Source organism: Cydia pomonella, chromosome 21 (genome assembly GCF_033807575.1).
Source record: "Cydia pomonella isolate Wapato2018A chromosome 21, ilCydPomo1, whole genome shotgun sequence".
Classification (NCBI taxonomy): domain Eukaryota; kingdom Metazoa; phylum Arthropoda; class Insecta; order Lepidoptera; family Tortricidae; genus Cydia; species Cydia pomonella.
Window position 1 is genome coordinate 5,374,900 of NC_084723.1, and position 20,316 is coordinate 5,395,215.

Consider the following 20,316-nt stretch of genomic DNA (forward strand, 5'->3'; position numbering starts at 1 on the left):
CAATTTATATTTTTGATGTGATTAAGAATAATAAAGATGAACAAACATTAAGTTGTTTGTTATTGCATCTTGCTTTTTGGGCTAGCAGGTTTATTAGTTTATCTTTGGTGCGTTTGGTTCAAAACCGGACGGGGTAAAACCGAGTAGTATAAATGCTTTCTTAATTAAGTTACTTAAATATGGCCTACAAAATTTCGTAGATTTTTCTAAAAATATGACTTTCATTTAACTTTTCTCTTAATAACCCGGTTCTACATACAGGGATGAATATTTTTGTTAAACTATCAGAGAATTGTAGATACTTTTGATGCAGAGAAGTTTATCTGTAACAACAACCAAATTTCTGAAATTAACATAATTTTAATTGAGCCGTTTACGCTGCCCTGTAACATTTGAACTAAATACCATTCTACAGAAGCCGCAATAAAGTGTCAGATATGTAAATTCCTTAAACAAATACAACTAACTCTCAAATCTCTCAATCCATTTGTCTTAAATCCAGAAGAAGTTCATTCTGTTTTCAACCTTATTGCAATACATATAGACTAGAATTTGTATAATTTTTCAGTATTTAATACGTTGTTCTTACGTTGACGATACGTTCTTACTGGATCCATTGTTAACTTATAAAGACAAGCAAGAAATAAGAACTGATCTAACAAAAAGTTTTCTCATTACCTATTGTTGTAGATCGCGTAAAAAATGCATGGTCCCAAGTACCATATTTTATATGGCAATTTGCATTTAAACCTTTACCGCATATGCGACCATATATTGCAGTAGTCATATGTAGAGTCATACGTAGACTCTATTGACGACTATTAAAGTTTTAATTTAAACAAAATATTTTTATGACATGCGTTAAGGGGTTAAGACTCTCACGAACTCTCCACCTAAAAGCCGCTCCCGTACAATCGAAGTTGCGCTCTCAATTTAAAACATCAAGTTGAAATAGTATGAAACTTGGCATGAACGTTTAAGTAACATATATCTATGTCCAGTTGAACTGATTATTGCTAGATATTGTAATAAAATAGGGCGAGTAAACGTTTTAACTACATACAAAACTTTTATACGCTCTTTTTTATCTGTATTATAATTTTTGATGGCAATAATAAACATATAGATTAGCTTAAAAATATTTATATAGTAATTTAATATTATGAAAGAAATAATTTAAAAACTAATGGGTAATATGTCTAATCTAGCTTGCAAGATTTGACCCAAACAATAACATTGCAAGTTAAATAAAAGCTTGTAAATAAGTTTTTGGCAAACATCACATTTTTGGTACAAGCTTTTATCGGTGACTGTACTGTTTGCGTTGTTTTATCGCAGAGTTCCCATGGTCACCTATATGTCTCCATCACCAAATCAGCTCCATGTCATCATAATATTGCATTATCATCCTCTCAATCGGAAATCAGTAAGTGGGTCAAATTTAGCTTTCCCAGATTTTACCCACACTAACTAACCTACATACTAATTACTAACAGAGGGCAAGTTAAAAAAAAACTTATAAAAAAGTGTTTCGGTCAAGAGCGTGATGACGGGTCTACCACAGACAAGAAAAAACTTGGCATGGGAATGGATAGTTTTAATTATTTACTCATCTCTGACACAAGCTACGTATTCGGCTTCGGTCGCAATTTACGCTTCCACTAATCTTAAGGGGGCGATTTACCGCGTTGGAACAATGGACGTTATCATATCAGTAAATTATCACGAGGGACAATGGCGGCTGCCACTTAACTGGATTCCGATGCAATGTATGGGAGTAGGACGGTATACTTTTTTTTTATTATAAGCTTTAGGACGTTTTCCCACAAAAAGTACCTTTAACTTACTTTTCTTTGCATTTCATATTATTGCTTAAAATACCTAGATTTTTTTATGGTTTTCCATCGCGTTTTCTTGCAATATTCTTTACTTATCAACAGGTAACTTCTCGATATACATAATATAATAATAAAAATAATAATCTAGCCTATATACATCTCATCGATATTTATACATATGCATATATGTTACGAAAACAAAGAGATGACAAGCGACGAACTTATTTCGTGGCATCTGATGCGACAAGTAAAATATACAAAATAAATGAATAAATGTCTGGGGTCAGTTTTAGACGCATCGATCTAACCTCAAACGAATAATGTTAATACCATGCATACTAGGCGACGATACACACTTATATATATAAATACATATTTATTATTACATAGGAAGCCTATGAAGCCGATGGTCCTGGGTTCGAATCCCGGTAAGGGCATTTATTTGTGTCATGAGCACAGATATTTATTCATAGTCATGGGTGTTTTCTATATATTTAAGTATTTGTATATTATATATATATATCGTTGTCTGAGTGGCACAACACAAGCATAAAGACTGTGTGGGACTTAGTCAATTTGTGTAAGAGCGTCCCTATAGTATTTATTTATTTTATTTATCGGAACAAATTCGTGATAAACACAAATAAATGCCGTTACCGGAATTCGAACCCGGGACTTCCTGCTTCGTAGGCAGGGTCACAACTGACTAGGCTACAAGGCCGTCATATGCTTGAGTTACCTCTGGTACGGAGAGATACTTATTAATAACCCCCTTATTCATAAAAAATTACGGGCCTAATTTAGTTAAAATATGTTTATCCCTTTCTCACAAATACATAAGCCAAAATTACAGATAAAGATGAACGATTTATATCTAATTCAGGCCAGAAACGCGTTTACTAATAACTTCTTTCATTCATTTAACCTGTCTCCAATACAGACCAACATGGTAATATTTCCAATAACAATATCAAATTTCTAAATTCAATAGAGAATACGCTATTGAGATAATTCAGGTTTTTTTTTCATCCCCTCAATATTTTCTCACATAAAATATTAATCTTATCGAACCATAAATTACTTACATCTAAACAAGGTACTTGAAGCAACAAAATAAATTTGCCTACACGTATGTAATATCTACAGTCCCCCGAGAACAAAAATAATTCCGAAGAAATGTAATTTTGGGACTCCAAGGCCTCTTTGTGTCGAGATGAAATACTAAATACCTCAGTTTCAAAAAGGTGTAACTGTCTTAAGTGCTAATCCAAGTTGGATTTTGTTTTACTGAGAAACCTGAAAAATTAACATAATTTTGTTTTTGCAGATGTTACGATAGCCAGACTTAATTATGTACATAAAGTAGCTAATTAGAGACAATTTTGCTAAAATTAAAAATATTGTCATACTTAGTGATTTTTTGGAAAGAATTAAAGGTGATTTCTCCATAAGTTGTGTTATTTATTTAATTAATTATATTTTTGACGGTAGACACGAATCAAAAGCTTGGTTTATTTGCCTCATACGAGCTTATCTGATTATGATTCTATCAGCACAACATAATTTGCCAGAAATTTAATTACCTGAGGGAATTTGTGAAATTATGTAATCAAAATCAACTAATAAGGAATTCCCTGATTAATAAACATGAAACCCGCAAGCATAAAGTGAATAATTAAATCGATACTATATGTTCACAGCCCCATTCTCGGCGTAGCTACCTTCACCTATGAAGTCTACGAAGATGGCTCGGAGCACCCCGTGTGCCTCACCCAGGCCGACACCTTCTGGTCGGCCCTCTTCTTCATCCTCACAATTGCCGTCTTCTTCATAGTTCCCCTCGGAGTCCTGCTCGTCCTCTACAGCGTCATCGCCAAAAACCTCATGGAGAATCCCGTCATCATCGCACAGAACTCCAAAAACAACAACAACACAAACAACGTTCTAAGATATAGGAAACAAGTCATCTTAATGCTGGGAACTGTTGTCTTATCCTTCTTCCTTTGTTTACTGCCTTTCAAGGCACTTACACTGTGGATCATAGTATTTCCACCCGAGACAATAATGTCGTTAGGTATAGATGGGTATTATATACTTTTGTATTTTTGTAGAGTAATGCTGTATTTGAATTCCGCAATAAACCCGATATTGTACAATTTGATGTCGTCGAAGTTTAGAGAGGGATTCGTCAAGCTGTTGAGAATAAATAAGTTGATGAATTGTGGGAGGAGCTTGAGACAGAATGTGCAAAGGAGGGATACATTTAATACGACTACTTCAACTGGATTCTCAAGCAGTCAACACAATTCTGATTCTTTCTGGAGAAGATATAGTAATAGAACAAGCTCGCAAAAGAATGTCATTAAAGACAGTAAGAAGAAACGAGAACCAGAACCTAATGTCCAACAGTTAAAAGTAGGAGAAATTGTCAATGTCGTGAATACAAGACGCAATAGCATGCAGTTTATATCTGCCATGAATGAACTTAACGATAATAAAATAGAAGTAGAAGTACATGAACATAACTGCCAAGACGAAAACACTGCCAGTGAGAACAATAAACAGATACAAATATTAAATCTAGATGTAAAGACAAATAACGTGTATTCTATAACTCTAGATGTAACAGAGAAGAGTGAAGGCAAGAATAGGTTTGTCTGTGTACCGGTCCAAGATAGGGAGAACAAAAATATATTTGTATACGACTTTAAAAGTAAAGAAAGTTTTGTGTAAGAATAGAATTAATTTTTGTATAAAGTCTAGATCACAACTTTTAGTAATGTATTGATAATTTAATTTTCAAATACGGATTACTGAGAGGTTTTTACAGGTATACTTTGAAAGTACATATTCGCAAAAGTCGAATCAACGAGAATTTTTTTACCAAGGCCAGGGTATGAAATGTAGGAGAATCTAACGGGTTTAAGGTGGAAGAATACTATACTAGGCCTATGAAACGAGTTGTTAGCGAGTGGTATAACATAACTGTTTATATTATAGTACTAAAGATATTGTATCATCTAATAATTATGACTAAATTCTTAAACTTAGTATTTTCTGTTTTCCATTAGAATTAATGACACATGTGTTTCCTAAAAGTTGTGGTCAAGCAAATTAAGTTGACGTCTCGTTATTTTAGAAGGGCTTATGTACAAGTAATTTTGTAAGCAAATAGGATCTTCTAGAATAGAAAGACTATTCGTACTAGTAGAGTATGGTGCGTTGGCGTTGTGCCAAGTAAAAAAATGCATTTATACAGACTTATAGACAAATTAAAATGTATGTATTTTATTACAGTTTTGGCTTGAAAAGCTTTTTCAGATATATGTTTATGAGTTGTTGCGATTGTAAAAGTTAAGCAGATAGAAATATTTTGCAATAAACGGAACCGTATTCTTAATAAAAATATTTTTCTTGCTTAGCATACTATACCTCTCATGTCGAAGGATGGTTCCTATGACTGAAATTTTTATATTGCGTAGCTGTCTATGTTTGTACACATTTTGGAAGTTTAACACATTAAGTTATTTTTTTAAATTAAGCTCAACCAATAGAGACTTGAAGGAAGTGATAAACTCACAGGGACAATCATTTGACGTGTATCAAAATATTATTTCATTGTATAATTTTAATTTATTATAATTATTATAGCAATCATCTTAGTTTAAAAACAAACTTTTTATCATTCATATACAAAAGTTAGTTTGAATAAAAGTTTAGCATATCTTACCAAAAATATGTTGTAAAATTTAATATTTGCTGTTACACTGCTGTACACTTTAAATGTGCGTTTCAAAAGATCTTTAAACGTAAATATATACTTCAAAATATAATATAGTTACCAGATATATATGAATATCAATTCCATGTTATATGAATGACACTGCCTATTTCATGTGATGGTATATTAAACATATTGTTTATACCAATACGAGTGTTTCATTTCAATACACCGGTAAATACCTATGTCTTTGTTGTGGCCAAAAACTACGGAAGGTGGAGATAAGGAATGGAATCTCCAAATACCAAAAAGTGTCATCAAAAAACCTTAAATAGGTGGCGCTACAATACCTAGAATACTTGAAAAAAAAATCAAATCATAGACAGCGCACTTCTCTCCCTCAATAACGCCTAGGTTCTTAGTTACTGTAGCGCTACTCTCTGGAGAGATTTGGAACTATTATTTATAGCTGACCACTGGACACTTTTGCATAAGTTCTGCCTATGGAGATTGCGTTCCTTAACTCTACCTTCCATACCAAAAACGCTCGAAGATGACACAAGTTGTCATACCTTCAGCCAAGAAAGCTTATAAGCTTTATGATTTCACAGTAGGGTTTATATTTCCTAACTTGCTAGTTGCATGACATTATAGAATATGTCAAACAGCGTTAAAATGGTTAAGTTGACATGAAAATTACGTATCCATATTTTTTTATTAATTGCCATGTATGTCTTCTTCCTCGCGTTGTCCCGGCATTTTGCCACGGCTCATGGGGTCCGCTTGACAACTAATCCCAAGATTTGGCGTAGGCACTAGTTTTTTCGAAAGCGACTGCCATCTGACCTTCCAACCCAGAGGGTAAACTAGGCCTTGTTGGGATTAGTCCGGTTTCCTCACGATGTTTTCCTTCACCGAAAAGCGACTGGTAAATATCAAATGATATTTCGTACATAAGTTCCGAAAAACTCATTGGTACGAGCCGGGGTTTGAACCCGCGACCTCCGGATTGCAATTCGCACGCTCTTACCGCTAGGCCACCAGCGCTAATTAATTAATTGCCATGTATGTCACATCATAAAACGCCTTAATTTATTTTTCATTTTATTTTATTTATTTGGAGATCCAACAGCTGTGACATTAAGGGCTCCTCTACACGATGGCCCAGCGTAGGCCAGTCCAAGGGACGCAGCTATGCGGTGAAATGAGATAGCAATATCACTTGCTCCCTCTAACGCATAAATGCGTCCCTAGGACTGGCCTACGCTGGGCCATCATGTAGAGGAGCCATAACATAGAAAGTATAGTAGATATAGGAACTCACAAGTAGTGACATAATACTCGCGCTTGCACAAGTACTTTTTACAAAACGAAAGCCACGATGACAGACAATAAAGGCCTGTGCACACCGGACGTGCACGTCCGCACTGTAAAATACAGATCCTTATAAGCAAGGCCCGGAAAAACGCCCGTCATTTTGAAAACATAACCCTGGTCCGTACAACAGAAAGTTGCTTATACCAATGTCAACGATTAAATATGCCCCAAGGACGTCCGTCGACTGTGAACGAACATTTTCGAGTCATAATTGGGTCCTAAATTATGGTTAAGTTTTCAAAATGACGGGCGTTTTTCCGAGCCCTCCTTATGAGAGACGCCACACTGCTTGTGTGCGTGCACGGCTCAAATATTTTAGTGCACGCGCACGTGCACATGCACGTCTACGCACACGAAGCTGGTGTGATCTGGCCTTAAGCGTGACCATCTGAGGCTCCTTTATACCCGTAATTTAAATTGCAAACTACATTAAAATATATCCAATAATATTAAATTGTATAAATCGAAAGCTCGCGCGTGTCATTTGCCTCGCGAGGCGGATTTCCCTAACCCTAGATTAGTACCGCAAACCACCCTCAACTATCATAATCTGTGTTCGTGTAGGATCAGTAAAACGGTTTGTAGGAAATATTTAATATTATTTTGTAACCCTTTGTTATTATGGCTTGAGAATTTTGTAAGCATTTGCAGGCGCATAGTTTGTAATTTACCGTTCAGTTCAGATAGATTAAGTAAGTTAACTATAGACTATAGATAGTCGAGTTGTTAGGTACTTGGTAAGCAGTTTGGTCGCTTTGACGCGAGTTCAGTCGGGTGAGTAACATTACTGGACAGAGTAGACAAGATAGCTTGCATTATCAAACACATGTAACAGTATTATTCACCAAGCTCGAAGTGTCAAAAACTTTGGGAAAACTGAAGACTTTTCTGTGGACGAAAAGTTAACGATATGGATACATTTTTCTATAATTCTTATCTCAAGAAGTAGATGGTTTTAACATGCCTATAAGGATAAAAGTAGGGAAATTAGGCTCTAAAGTCCGTTTATTTTACGATGTCCACAGGAAAGACGCATAACCTTAAGTCATATTAGTCATACTAAAAAAAGCCTGTAGATAGACCGACGAAACGATTTTTTAAAATGTGATAACGTCTACAGGAAAAATAAGGAACATTAATAAATGATATGGTGTAATACGTAGTCCCACAGTAAACTCAATAAAACTCGTGTTGTGGGTACTACATGACGAAATATGTAATATAAATAGATATAGATAATTACTTACATACATATAGAAAACAAAACATCCATAACTGAGGAACAAATATTTGTGGTGAACGTAAGTACATATAAACGTCCTTACCGGGATTTGAACCCGGGCCTTCGACTTTGGAGGCTGTGTATGCTAGGTATATAAAGCTTTGTGAATAAAATAACGAAGCTGTCGCGTCGTTATCCATCTAAAAACGGTAAAAAATATATATTTTAAAGAACAACATTAAAAATCAGTGAAATAGGACTCACTAGAACGATATCATGGTGCAAAAAATAAAAAATACTAAAATAATTTGGAGACGTCAGTATTACAACCGCTAATTAACGAACTCCAAGCCTAGTCGAGTGACCCTGCCTACGGAGCCGCGTCTACGTCCCGGGTTAGAAATGTTCAAATCCTGGTAAGAGTTTAAAATATAAATATCATAGGGATATTCTTACACAAATTGACTAAGTCTTACGGTAAGCCAAGGCTTGTGTTGTGGATACTCAGACAACGATATATAGAATTTACAAATACTTAAATACGTAGAAAACACTCATGACTCAGGAACAAATATCTGGCCGCGTAGACAACGTTACAATCGTTAACGCTCCGTAGCATAGCGTAGTCATCTCTCTCAGTTGCGTTTCGTTCGCCACGGAGCGTGAACGATATGCATGTTGGCTACGCAGATAGTGCTCATCACACAAATAAATGCCCTTACCGGGATTCGAACCCAGGACCATCGGCTGCATAGGCAGGGTCACTACCCACTAGGCCAGACCGGTCGTCATTTATTTGTTCGTTCATCACAAATAGTTGTTTTGAGTTTTCTATTCTATATTACCTATGTCGTCGTCGTCTAATATTTTTGTTACACAAGTTTTAGTCCTTTGTGCGTATTTGAAACCTTATCTCCTAAGCAGGAGCATTTGGAAAGCAAACAGAAATAAGTGCTTACTTGTTTCTGTTTGCTTACCAAATAAATAAAATAAAATAAAACACTAGCCTTATTGAGCTTACTGTGAAGCGAGGTAGATTTGTGTAAGATGGTTTTATAATATTCATTTTATTTTATTATTAATTGAAAGTGACAGCTCAACTGGGATTAGGCGGGACACGTCTGTCAGATGAGCCATAATAGCGACCGAATGGACACCGCAGATCACCCAACGCAGAGGCAGGCCAACAAGGAAATGGCGTGACGACCTGGACTCGTTTTGTGGCGACTGGCGGGAGCATGCACAAAGCCGTGACACGTGGCGGAAGAGCAGAGGAGGCCTATACCCAGCAGTGGGACACAATATAGGCTATAAAAAAATTGAACGTGTCGTCGCCGACCAAACGCTCGCCGGTCCGCGAGCAACGTAGTTGGTAAGCTGTACGAATTTTCCCCACACTCATGTTTTATAGAGCAGCAAACCCTTAATCAGATTTTTACACTAACAGTATTACACTGATGTAAGTTAATGTTATAATTATTCTTTATTATATACGGGATGTGCTTTACGAGGAGTAAAAACTTAAACAGTAGTTACATGATTCGCTATTTATTAAAGTAGTTAATAAAAAAAACAATAATTACATTGGACCCAAAAATATGTTTATAATATTCCTTTATGTGAGGTCAATTCGGGTGTGGCTCCGTGACATTGGGCCTGCTTACACATTAGTCTTTTTTGGGAATTCATACATTTACCAGTAAACGCAAGTAGCAAGCTAGCAAATAGATGAACTGGCAATAAACACTAATCGAGGCCCCAATGTGAAGGCCAGCCATATTTGCACACTTCGCCGTGTTGACCCTATCTGTGACGTTCCATGACTAAAGGGTCCTTATGTTCTACGTGCACCCTTCGTGGATGAAAAGCCACATATTGTTGATTTTAACAAACGTTTGCGTTTGTATGTTAAAGCTAAAAGAGAACAATTTGAAAGATTATTACGTTTTGTTTCAGTTAAATGATTGTATTTTTAATTTTTGATGGTGTAGCCGCCGTGCAGGTCAGGATCTCGACGACTTAAATAAAACTTCGATGTATAATGAAGTGAAGTATAATCTTCCCAAAGGTACTGGTTTACAAGGGTTCTTGCCAAAACGGTTCAATGTAGAAAGTAGGTGTTGATAGTATGGAGGATGATGCAAGAGTGATTCGCAATATATGATCAGTACAAAAAGGTAGTTTAAATTTAGATGTTCCTAATTGGCCGCGATACAGAGTATGTGGAGCGCTCCTATTGGTGCTTTTAAAAAGCCTCCTATAATACTAGCCGAGCCCGACGGCTGCGCTTAGCTACTGCATTGATTTTTATATAATAATAAGTTGCAGTCGCAACAGATGGCAAGTTGTAAAATACGTGTTAGTAAGAAAATTAATGCTAGGAATTTTTTTCGGCATATTTTTGGAAATTGTTTGTAAAAATAATACTCTATCAACATTTTCTTGTTTCACAAGGACCAAGTACCTAAATAGTTTAACAAATACCTATACCAAATGATATCGCAAAAAAGCTTACTAAAATGCCCCAAGAGACGTCTAGGGCCGTATTTCTAAAGCCTAGTAAGAAAAGGCCGTTTTTCTCAATCAGCCCGGCCTGGACAGTGCCAAAATATATCTCAGACCTTTGAGATTACCATTTATATTAATTTTGCTACCAATCTCGTCGAAGTGCTTTTAAAAGGGAGATATAAGATACCCAACTTAAGAGATAAGAGAGAAGAGTATCACAGAGCCATCGAATTTACCTTTTCATACAATTGAAGTTACGCTCTCATTTTAAATTAAATTAAAATTAAATCAAATATAATTTATTTTTAGGCAACTAAGGCCCATATATACATGTATACCTTACAGACTAACATATATACAATAATAAAAATCTTAAAATATAAAAATCATTTTGACCACGCAGTTTTCGGTTGCGCCACCTGTTCTGGTGCGGGATTCGGCAGATTCCCACGAAACCGCCGAAATATCACACCTTTCGGCCAGAAGTCCGCGCTGGCGAAGCGAAGTCGCTTTTATAACGATATGCTGGAATAACATGAAACTTGGCACGAACATTGAAGTAACATATATATATGCCTGTAATTAGTTTTCGTTGCTAGAAATCGCACCACAAATAGCACAATCGGATTAAGACCAACCTCGAAATCTCTAGAACAGTCATGAAATTTGGTATGTTTATAATTGGAAGGCCCCTTTTTCATGCCTACACCATTTGGGGACCTCGAGGAATTGCAGCCATCTTGGAAAATGTGTACCATCCAGGAGAAATTCGCGTTTTACTCTAAATCTACATTCTTTATGAAAATATAGTGTAAGGCAACATTAAAGCTTATTAAATTCTACACAAAAAAGTCTAAGATATCTTTGCGGAAAAAATACATCTTGTTATAGAAAATACTTGCTGAATCTAAGCAACTTGTACTGCGTAGCACTAGTGAATTATGGATGTACTGATGTCTATTTTATTGAAATCCGCTAAATAGTTTAGGCGCTAGAAAAAAAAATATGATTTAATATTCGGAGTCCTCTCCAGGCGCTTGATTTAATTTTTCTGTAATAAAACAAGTGTAAACAAGTTGTGAAGAGTAAGAGGAATCTACCAATAAGTCATTTAAAAAAATCCGTCCAGTATCCTAAGCTACAGAGTCTATTGAATTTTCAGTACTTAAACCCATAACCCTTCTTTCTGGTTAAGTCGCAGTCGAGTAAAATTCCCTATTTAGAGAATGTCCCCTGGAAGTGTATAATCGTTAAACTTAGATTCATTAAGTATTTTCTATAAGAAGATGTATTTTTTCTCAAAGATATCCTGGACTTCTTTGTGTAGAATTTAAAAAGCTTTAATGTTGCCTTACAATATATTTTCATAAAGAATGTAGATTTAGAGTAAAATGCGAATTTCTCCTGGATGGTACACATTTTCCAAGATGGCTGCGATTCCTCGAGGTCCCCAAATGTCAAATGGTGTAGGCATGAAAAAGGGGCCTTTAATTTATATACATACCAAATTTCATGACTGTTCTAGAGATTTCGAGGTTGGTCTTAATCCGATTGTGCTACAGGGCAAGTTAAATAAAAGCTTGTATGACACAACCATCGATAATTGTTTAATCCCTATCTGTCATTTAGATATTTCTGTAGGGCTCGACGACATTCGACTCTTTATCATTTGTCACCATTCCTGTCACGGTCTAACAAGTGCGAAAATGACGGGCATAGTCACAAGTGATAAAAATGGAACCATGCTGCCACCGCTGTTTGGTATAAGGAGACAAATTTTAAAACAAATATTTTTAAGATGTTGCATTGCATAATTAATTGCAGTGATGAGTTTACTTGCTACAAACAAAAGCATAATGCTTGTATCTCATTAACTTAGCAAAATTATGTAAATAATACATGTTTAATATTGCATTGTCACAAACTCTCTTTCATTAAAGCTTAACAAATATAAGGAGCACATTTGTTAAGCAATGTGTATTTACCGCCCTAGGCCGTAAATAAGTTTAACAAGCCTGATTTATCGCAGCAGCACATGTAATCCTATATCTTGCGTACTTACGCGAACGGCGCGTTTCATTTAAAATAAGATTTTAATATATTACGAGGAAATAGTAGCTCAGCGTGCGTAATATAGAAATTAATTAGGTAGCTATTTTATGAATTATCTGAAATGATATTTTAGCCTCAAATCCTGAGCTGTTAAACAAAAGGCATTGTTTATTTTATGCAAGCCCGTTTAAAAGGCAATTTTAGCATTCTACACATAATGGCTCAAAATTATGTAACAGCTTTTTGTTACCTCCGAATATTTTTACCCTGTCATATTACATTATAGATTTCTAATAGGTTTTCCTATCATTTTTAGGTAAAGAACTATTTTGGGTATTTATTTCACAATTTTAGACAGTAGTTGCAGAGATAAAAGGGGGATCATCATTTTTTTCCAAAAATTATAAAAATAAAATTATATATTTGAGATTCTTACAATAAGCCCTTTCATTAGATATACACGATATAGTTTGCAAAACTTTGTTTTTTTAATATTCTTTATCACAATTCCGACGAATTCAACGACACCTCATATGTCAGAAACCGTCCAGCCGTTTGGGCTGTACGTGCCAAAGAAATGGACATACATACATACGCTCGAAAGACTTCCTACTGACGCAGTCGGTTAAAAAGGCCTCCCATTTCATTGTATTTCGAATCTTTACCACCTGTATTTAACCATTATGTGCAATAAATATACTGAATATATTGAATATTTATTCTGAAAAATCAATATTAATAGGCCAATTCGAATTTTAGTTATTCGATGGTTTCGATATACCTAATACTGATCTGCCAGTGTCGAAAGAGGTGTTTTTGGTTGAATAAATGTCTTTATTTACACTAAGTACACTGATAGAAAGGTATTATATCGGAAAGAGATCGAATAATTAACTAAAACTCAAATAGGCCTGTGAGTTATAGAAAGTTTTGATTTGTGGGCGGTTAGAGTAAAAAAATCAAATCAAGCGCAGTTCGATCCTATATGTACCACGCTAGGTATTGGTAGGTACTTAGTTACCGAGGGGCTACCTAAATAGTATATCACGGACGGTAAACAAGAATTTACGAACAAGTGTTAATTTTAAGCCCGAAGCCGAAGGCGAGGAGAGAGGATTCAGGACGATATGCCCAATATGATGGGCGTAATCAAATAAAAAATAATATCTATATTTCATTCCATCTCAGTATGCTGGCTTACAATAACACCGTTTACGAGCAAGTGTGATGAAAAAATCTGACTTGGAAACTGAGAAGCTTTGAATATCAAATGACCAAGTCAGATTTTTCCTGATTCAGAGCTAAAGATGGATTACAGTTTTAACAGCCCGCGGACGTCGACCCCGCTTTCTATTCCCTTACCAAGAGCACTGCCTCAACGACCAGTATAAGAACCAAAACCAGGGTGCCTATCTAAGGTGACAATCGCTTGCGCTACGACAACGAAACGCTTTGTGTCTCTCCATCACTCTTCCGTATTAGTGCGAAAGTGACAGTTGCATTTCGTTCGCTACGGAACGTAAACGATTAGCATGTTGGCTACGCAACCAGTTCTTTAAGTTCTGCAGCTTGCACATTGCTACGTCACATCAGATGCACAAGGCCACCATCGCTTCGGGAATTACATGTCTCATTTAAAATATTTACATATCACGGCTACACTCACTTGACTTTCTTCGTCAGCGCTTGCGCAACGAGCGTTGAAGCGGGCGGCGCGCAGTGCACGGAGTGCTGCACTCAAGCCTGAGGAAGGACCCCCGATGGGTTCGAAACATGTCACCAATAGCGACGAAAAAAGTCAAGTACGTGTAGCCGTGATATGTAAATATTTTAGGAGATATCTCACGAAAGTTTTATGGCGAAGTCTCATTTAATGAGAATGAGAAATTGTTTATTACCATCATCTTTTAGTTCCCGCAGGATTGTGTCAGCTAACTTATGTCTAAAAAGATCTGTGTAAGCCGAAGACGTCATGTCACAAGTGATAAGTTAAAAGATGTTAGAATTTGTGTTTTATATGTTACGCTTATCAATTTCATTTGATTCTAAGAGAACGAGGAGCCGCCGCCCCGCGAGGCCATCGTCTCATGTCTTTATTAATAGTGCATTCTATTTCTCCGATTCGAATATTTTTAAGCAATGGGTTAAATTCTCCGTGCGCCAGGTAAGCGTCCACGGCTATGTCCAGGTCTTATATTCCCAGCTAACGATCGCGATATCATTTAAACTGGTTTTCTAAAAGTAAACTCGAAACTATAGCAGTAGTACTGCCCTTGATCTTAGCTACGTCCCGCGCTACGTCCTAAGGGATATCGACTGCTGATTCGGGCTCACAACTTCTAATTTGTAGGGTAACTAACTATGCCACATTGGTTAATGTTAGGTACGTGCCTTGGTAACATGGCTAGAGTAAACACTTTTGTAAAATAAAGATACCTTTAGGAAGAAATCATAATTACATTAATTATAGAGTGCGTATGAGACTTAACCATAACAAAGAAAGTAGTGGTTCATTGTGTTGTGTGGTCAATTATTTTACTTATATGAAGAACAGATTGGGAAAGTGACTCATAAGCAGCAAAATGTTATTGGCGTGCTCTACATTATGACATGTTAAGTCTAGATGTAGGTGAGGTCATTTTTCAAAATCGACAGGATTAGAAGATAGTGAATGACGAATTGATTTAAATGACTTTAACCCGAGGAACAATACAGGCCTTACACTGAAGGTTACTTTGACAGCGGCCGCCATAACACCTGTAGTTGTCCTTCGCACTGTGTGGGCACGACAAGTAACGGCGACTTTCGGTGTTCTTGGCCTTCAAAACGTTAAAGATCGCACTTCATACTACCTCAAGGATCATACAATTTCCTTTTACTACCGCCTTTCCTATAAATCCGTAGGTAAACTGGGCTAGAAGTAATGGCTTAAGTGTATATGAGTTTTAAAGGTAGATAAGCCGTTTTAACTGCGAGATCCTATCAATCCCAAATAAGAAAGGCCTAAGCGTATATAATGTTTTGAAAAAAGATAAACCTTTTTAACCGGGCAGTACTCGACCCAAACTACAGTGATAATGTCCTAAACGTATACGGGGTTCGAAGTTAGATAAGCCTTTTTAAATCGTGACATTAATCCGGACTGCGACACTAAGATGGACAATTCGCATAAATTGCCAGTCGTAATGCAAGAAGTTATGATTTGATGCCTCTTTTACTGACTAGGTTTTATTGGGGGTTGTAGTTTTATCCTCATTGTGATGAGAGTTTTTGGGAATGGGTTGCAAATATAATAAGTACACATATATTATATAATATAATGCCTATATATTAAAGTATGACTTACGCTAGACCGGCCCGTGACCGGGCCGAGGCCTCCGACACGTCATTTTCTATGACGGCTGATCGGTGATCATGTGGTGCTTTATATACAAAACGAAGCGCCGGAAGCGCGGGCCTGGCCCCGGCCCGGTCTAGCGTGAGTCATCCTTACCATATTTGTCACAAGCAATTAATTTGTCGAATATACAGAATGTGCGCTCAATGATTTTACGTAATTCTCATCGGCGTTCATTATTTCAAAAATACTATTCTGAAAGTCACACAACTCAATTGGATATTATTATTTATGGCCCGCCTGATGGTAAGCAGTTACCGTAGCTAATGGACGCCTGCAACTCCAGAGTTGTTACATGCGCGTTGCCGACCCTTTGAAAATCTGTAGGTACTCGTACACCCCTTTTTTGAAGAACCTCATACTGTAGACCCTCGGGAAAACCTCGGCAGGTAGCTCATTCCACAACCGGAGCGTGCGCGGGAGGAAGTTCATTTAAACCGCACAGTGCGCGACCATTATTTATAATCTTGTTACGTAATGGTTATGGTAAAATTAATTGTTACTTTACTATTTATTGCAACAGGCTTATGTTTACCCCTAAAACATTTTTTATAAGTAATTTGTAATTAACATGAGTAACGGAGGGCGGTCTGAACTTTATAATCTTATTGCAGAAATGTCACTGTTGACAGCTGACAGATCAAATCCATACCTAAACGTTACGTAACAAGAAACTTGAACTTTCCTCAAGAATCACTCTATTGATCATTTTTTGGCTTTATTGCGAACATACAGACAGGCGCGTCGGGGAACTTTGTTTTATAAGATTCTAGCGACCCGCACAAAACACATTATACACCTAAACGTTCCTCAAGAATCACAATAGATAGATGAAAACCGCATGAAAATTCGATACAGACAGACGCCGCGGGGACGTTGTTTTATAATATGTGATAAATAGTGATATCACTAAGATAAATGTTGGGAAGACCACATGGGCGTCGCCAGCTAGCAGCGCCTAGAGAACAAAATTGTCAAAATTTCTAACTACATGTATGCCCCTCCCCCTCCCCTTGACCATCGGCTATATGAACTGTACACTTTTGTAGCAAATTAATCGTTTGTCATTTTAATATTGCTAACGTAACTTTATTAGGTACTTACTGGAAACGTTTAGTAAAACTGGTGGTGGAATATGGCGGCATTGTGAACCGCTACGTCATCTGTCAACAGCATGGCTCTCTCAAACATTAAATAGGCTTCAAAAAACGGTACTGAAGCTAAATACAAGGTTTAGAGCGCAATAAAACCTTGCCTAAAGGTGCATTCGTAGCGTAGTTCATAAGTTCAATTTTGTGAGCCTACTGCGGAACAACACTAACTTTTCACTAACTTTTTGGTTTGCAACTAGATAAGTTACCGTGTACAGTATACTGTAATTCTCCACACACGTAACTGCGGTGTTCAACTTAACGCGTCCACTGACAGTACTTCGTCAGGCGGGGTACTTGTAGGCTTAATGGCGCCTAGGTTCTTATCTACAACGAAAGTGTTAAGATCACACAATGATAAAGCCATATGCACGGACGGAATACGTCAAATATTATTAGGTCTAGATTATGGAAGGTAGAGACAAGGAACAGAAATTCCTTAGGCAGAATTGTTTGTTGCAAAAGTGTCCAGCTGTCGTCTATAATTAATAGTTCCAAATCTCTCCAGAGTAGCGCTAGAGTAGCTAAGAACCTACGCGTCATTGACGGAGTGAAGTGCGCTGTCTATGATTAGATTTCTCAAGTATTCTAGGTATTTTAGCGCCACCTATTTATGGTTTTTTGTCAACACTTTTTTTTTATGGAGATTTTGTTCCTTGCTTCTACCTTCCATAGTCTAAGATACGAGATGGATCGGATATGTCGATGTCAAAACTGACGTTTTTGTTTGAAGAAATGTCACTTTTGACACTGATATAAATCAATCATAATTTATTCACCAGAGCGTATACATGGGATGTTACAATAAGATATAGAACCTCTAGATATATCCGATCCATATCGTATATATTTAGTTCTCGGGCCGACAGCCATAAATAGCGCTGGACGGCACGTGTTAACTATAGAAACCTTTAGCTCAAAGGGCTGAACGCCAACAATACAAATTAATTCAACTCAACATTTCCCCGAAAGCAAACCTATTCAGCATTCAAAACGATCTGAAGCTTCTGGAATTAATCCGATACTATTTTAGAAACAGATCTATCACACCATAGAAATGCTTTAGAAAGTAGTATTTCCGAACGTATTGAAATAGAATTTGCTTTCAGAGAACATAGTTATCTGAATTTGAAGGAAAAGGTGGACCTAGGTACAGTCAGCATCAATAGCAGCGTATGAAACAACGCGCCAAAAGTTTACCCCATTTCATTTGCGATGGCGGGATTCCACTTGAAACTGCACAAAGAGAACCATAATGTTGATCTATTGTCGAACAATTGCTTTACGAGCTCTGTTCTTCAAAGCCAGCGTGTGGTCAAATAATAACACAAAAGGATCAAGACTGGACAGTTACATGTAAGACACGACGCCGCAAAAATTGAATTAGCGGGTATATTTTGTACTTGACTTGTTTACGCCTAATGACCGTCTCAAGTGGAATCCCGCCACCGCAAATGAAATGGGGTATATCTGCCAGTCTGCCACCTGAAAAACTTTGTCAAACAGAGATAAATCTCTACAGTTAAATAAAAAGCGGGCGGAGCGGCGGAGAGCGCCGAAATTTTGAAACGTAATAGTTATAAGAACCTCGGTAGAAAGTACCATTTAGCGTTGAAACTCTAGGTCCATGGGGTCCCAGCGCGCACAAGTTTCTTGCAGAAATCGCGAAGCGTCTGGTTGATGTAAGTAACTAACTGGTGACCGAAGTGCTGGCGGCTTTTTCGCACAGCGTATCAGCATTGCGATACAACAAGGAAATGCCGGTAGCCATTACTTTCTATATGCATCTCGCTCGTACTGACGTATTAGTGCGAGCGAGCTGTATAGAAAGCAAGTTACGCACACGCCAGCGAATAAGTTAGTGTCAAACTCGTGGTAAGGCTACTAACCTACTCGGAGGCAATAAATCACGTTGCGTGGCCATAATTCATTACATTACGTGGTTCGATTGCGGTTCGATTGCAGACCTAATCAACAGTTAATTGCGTTGCTTTAATTTCAATTAGGAACAACGGCCACGTAAATTAGCGAGGACTTACAAATTAATTATGCGGCACGTGCTCGGTTACAGGACTCGGGAAGTGTGAACTGCGATCGACATCACGATAATATAAATTAAGACTCCAGTGGCCCTAAGACAAGTAAGAAGATTTTTAGGGTTTCGTACCTCAAAAGGAAAAAACGGAACACTTATAGGATCACTTTCGTGTACGTCTGTCTGTCTGTCAAGACCCTTTATCTCGGGAACGCGCGCTATCGAGTTGAAATTAAAACCATATACTTACTTACTCAGTTCTAAGTCCTTTAAGCTGCGAAAAAATCAAACTTCTATGTGGATGTAAAAAAAGATACAGTTGTCTAATGCATAACAATTTTCAGCTAATATTAAAACCGGATTAATCGTAACTCTATTTTCAACTGCTTCCGCTTGGAATATTAGTTGTAAATTGTTGAGAAATATACTTTTCGTCAGTAGCGGATTTAACAGTACTGATAAATCCGCAACTTGACGCTAGATGTCATGAGTGTCGCGACTGACGAAAAGTATATTGGTGCACAATGTATAACCAATATTACAAGCAGAAGAAGTTGATAATAGAGATCCGGTTAATCCGGTTATAATATTCGATATATTTTTGGTAAGCAATAGGCCTGAATGGACGCTCGAGTTGGATGTGCAGCGTGCATGTTAAACAAATGCAAACGTAGAGGAGCGGCCTTAGTGCACGCTGCTCAAATCACTTGTGAGCCCGACGCCACGCTGCACGCCCCGCCGAACGCTCCGCTTCGAGCGTCCACTCACTGAGACTTGACGCTAGATGTCGACTACAAAAATAACAAGCACTTTGGTAAGAAAACTGATGTATGTAGTTACTTATGCTTACTTATTTCTCTATGCTTTCAGTGATAAATATCAGGTGAGACTCAGTCCTATGGATCGTTTTTCGAAGTCAAAAACATACTCAAAACTTCATTTTATGATGATTCAATAATATGATGCGCTAATAAATAAATAAGACAAAAGGCGTCACAAAAATGTTGTCAGTTGC

General features: G+C 37.1%; 2 protein-coding genes across 2 annotated transcripts in view; both read left to right on the forward strand.

Moving 5' to 3' along the window:
- The window catches only part of LOC133529664 (uncharacterized), a 149,140-nt gene extending 143,373 nt beyond the window's left edge, over positions 1-5,767 (forward strand). The window contains exon 6 of the mRNA XM_061867433.1: positions 3,539-5,767. Within this exon, the coding sequence (XP_061723417.1) occupies positions 3,539-4,571 (1,033 nt within the window). The 3' untranslated portion in view covers positions 4,572-5,767. The remainder of the gene's footprint in view (positions 1-3,538) is intronic.
- Positions 1-20,316, forward strand: part of LOC133529575 (ubiquitin-like domain-containing CTD phosphatase 1) — a 275,695-nt gene that overhangs the window by 251,710 nt on the left and 3,669 nt on the right. The gene's annotated exons all lie outside the window — the stretch shown is intronic.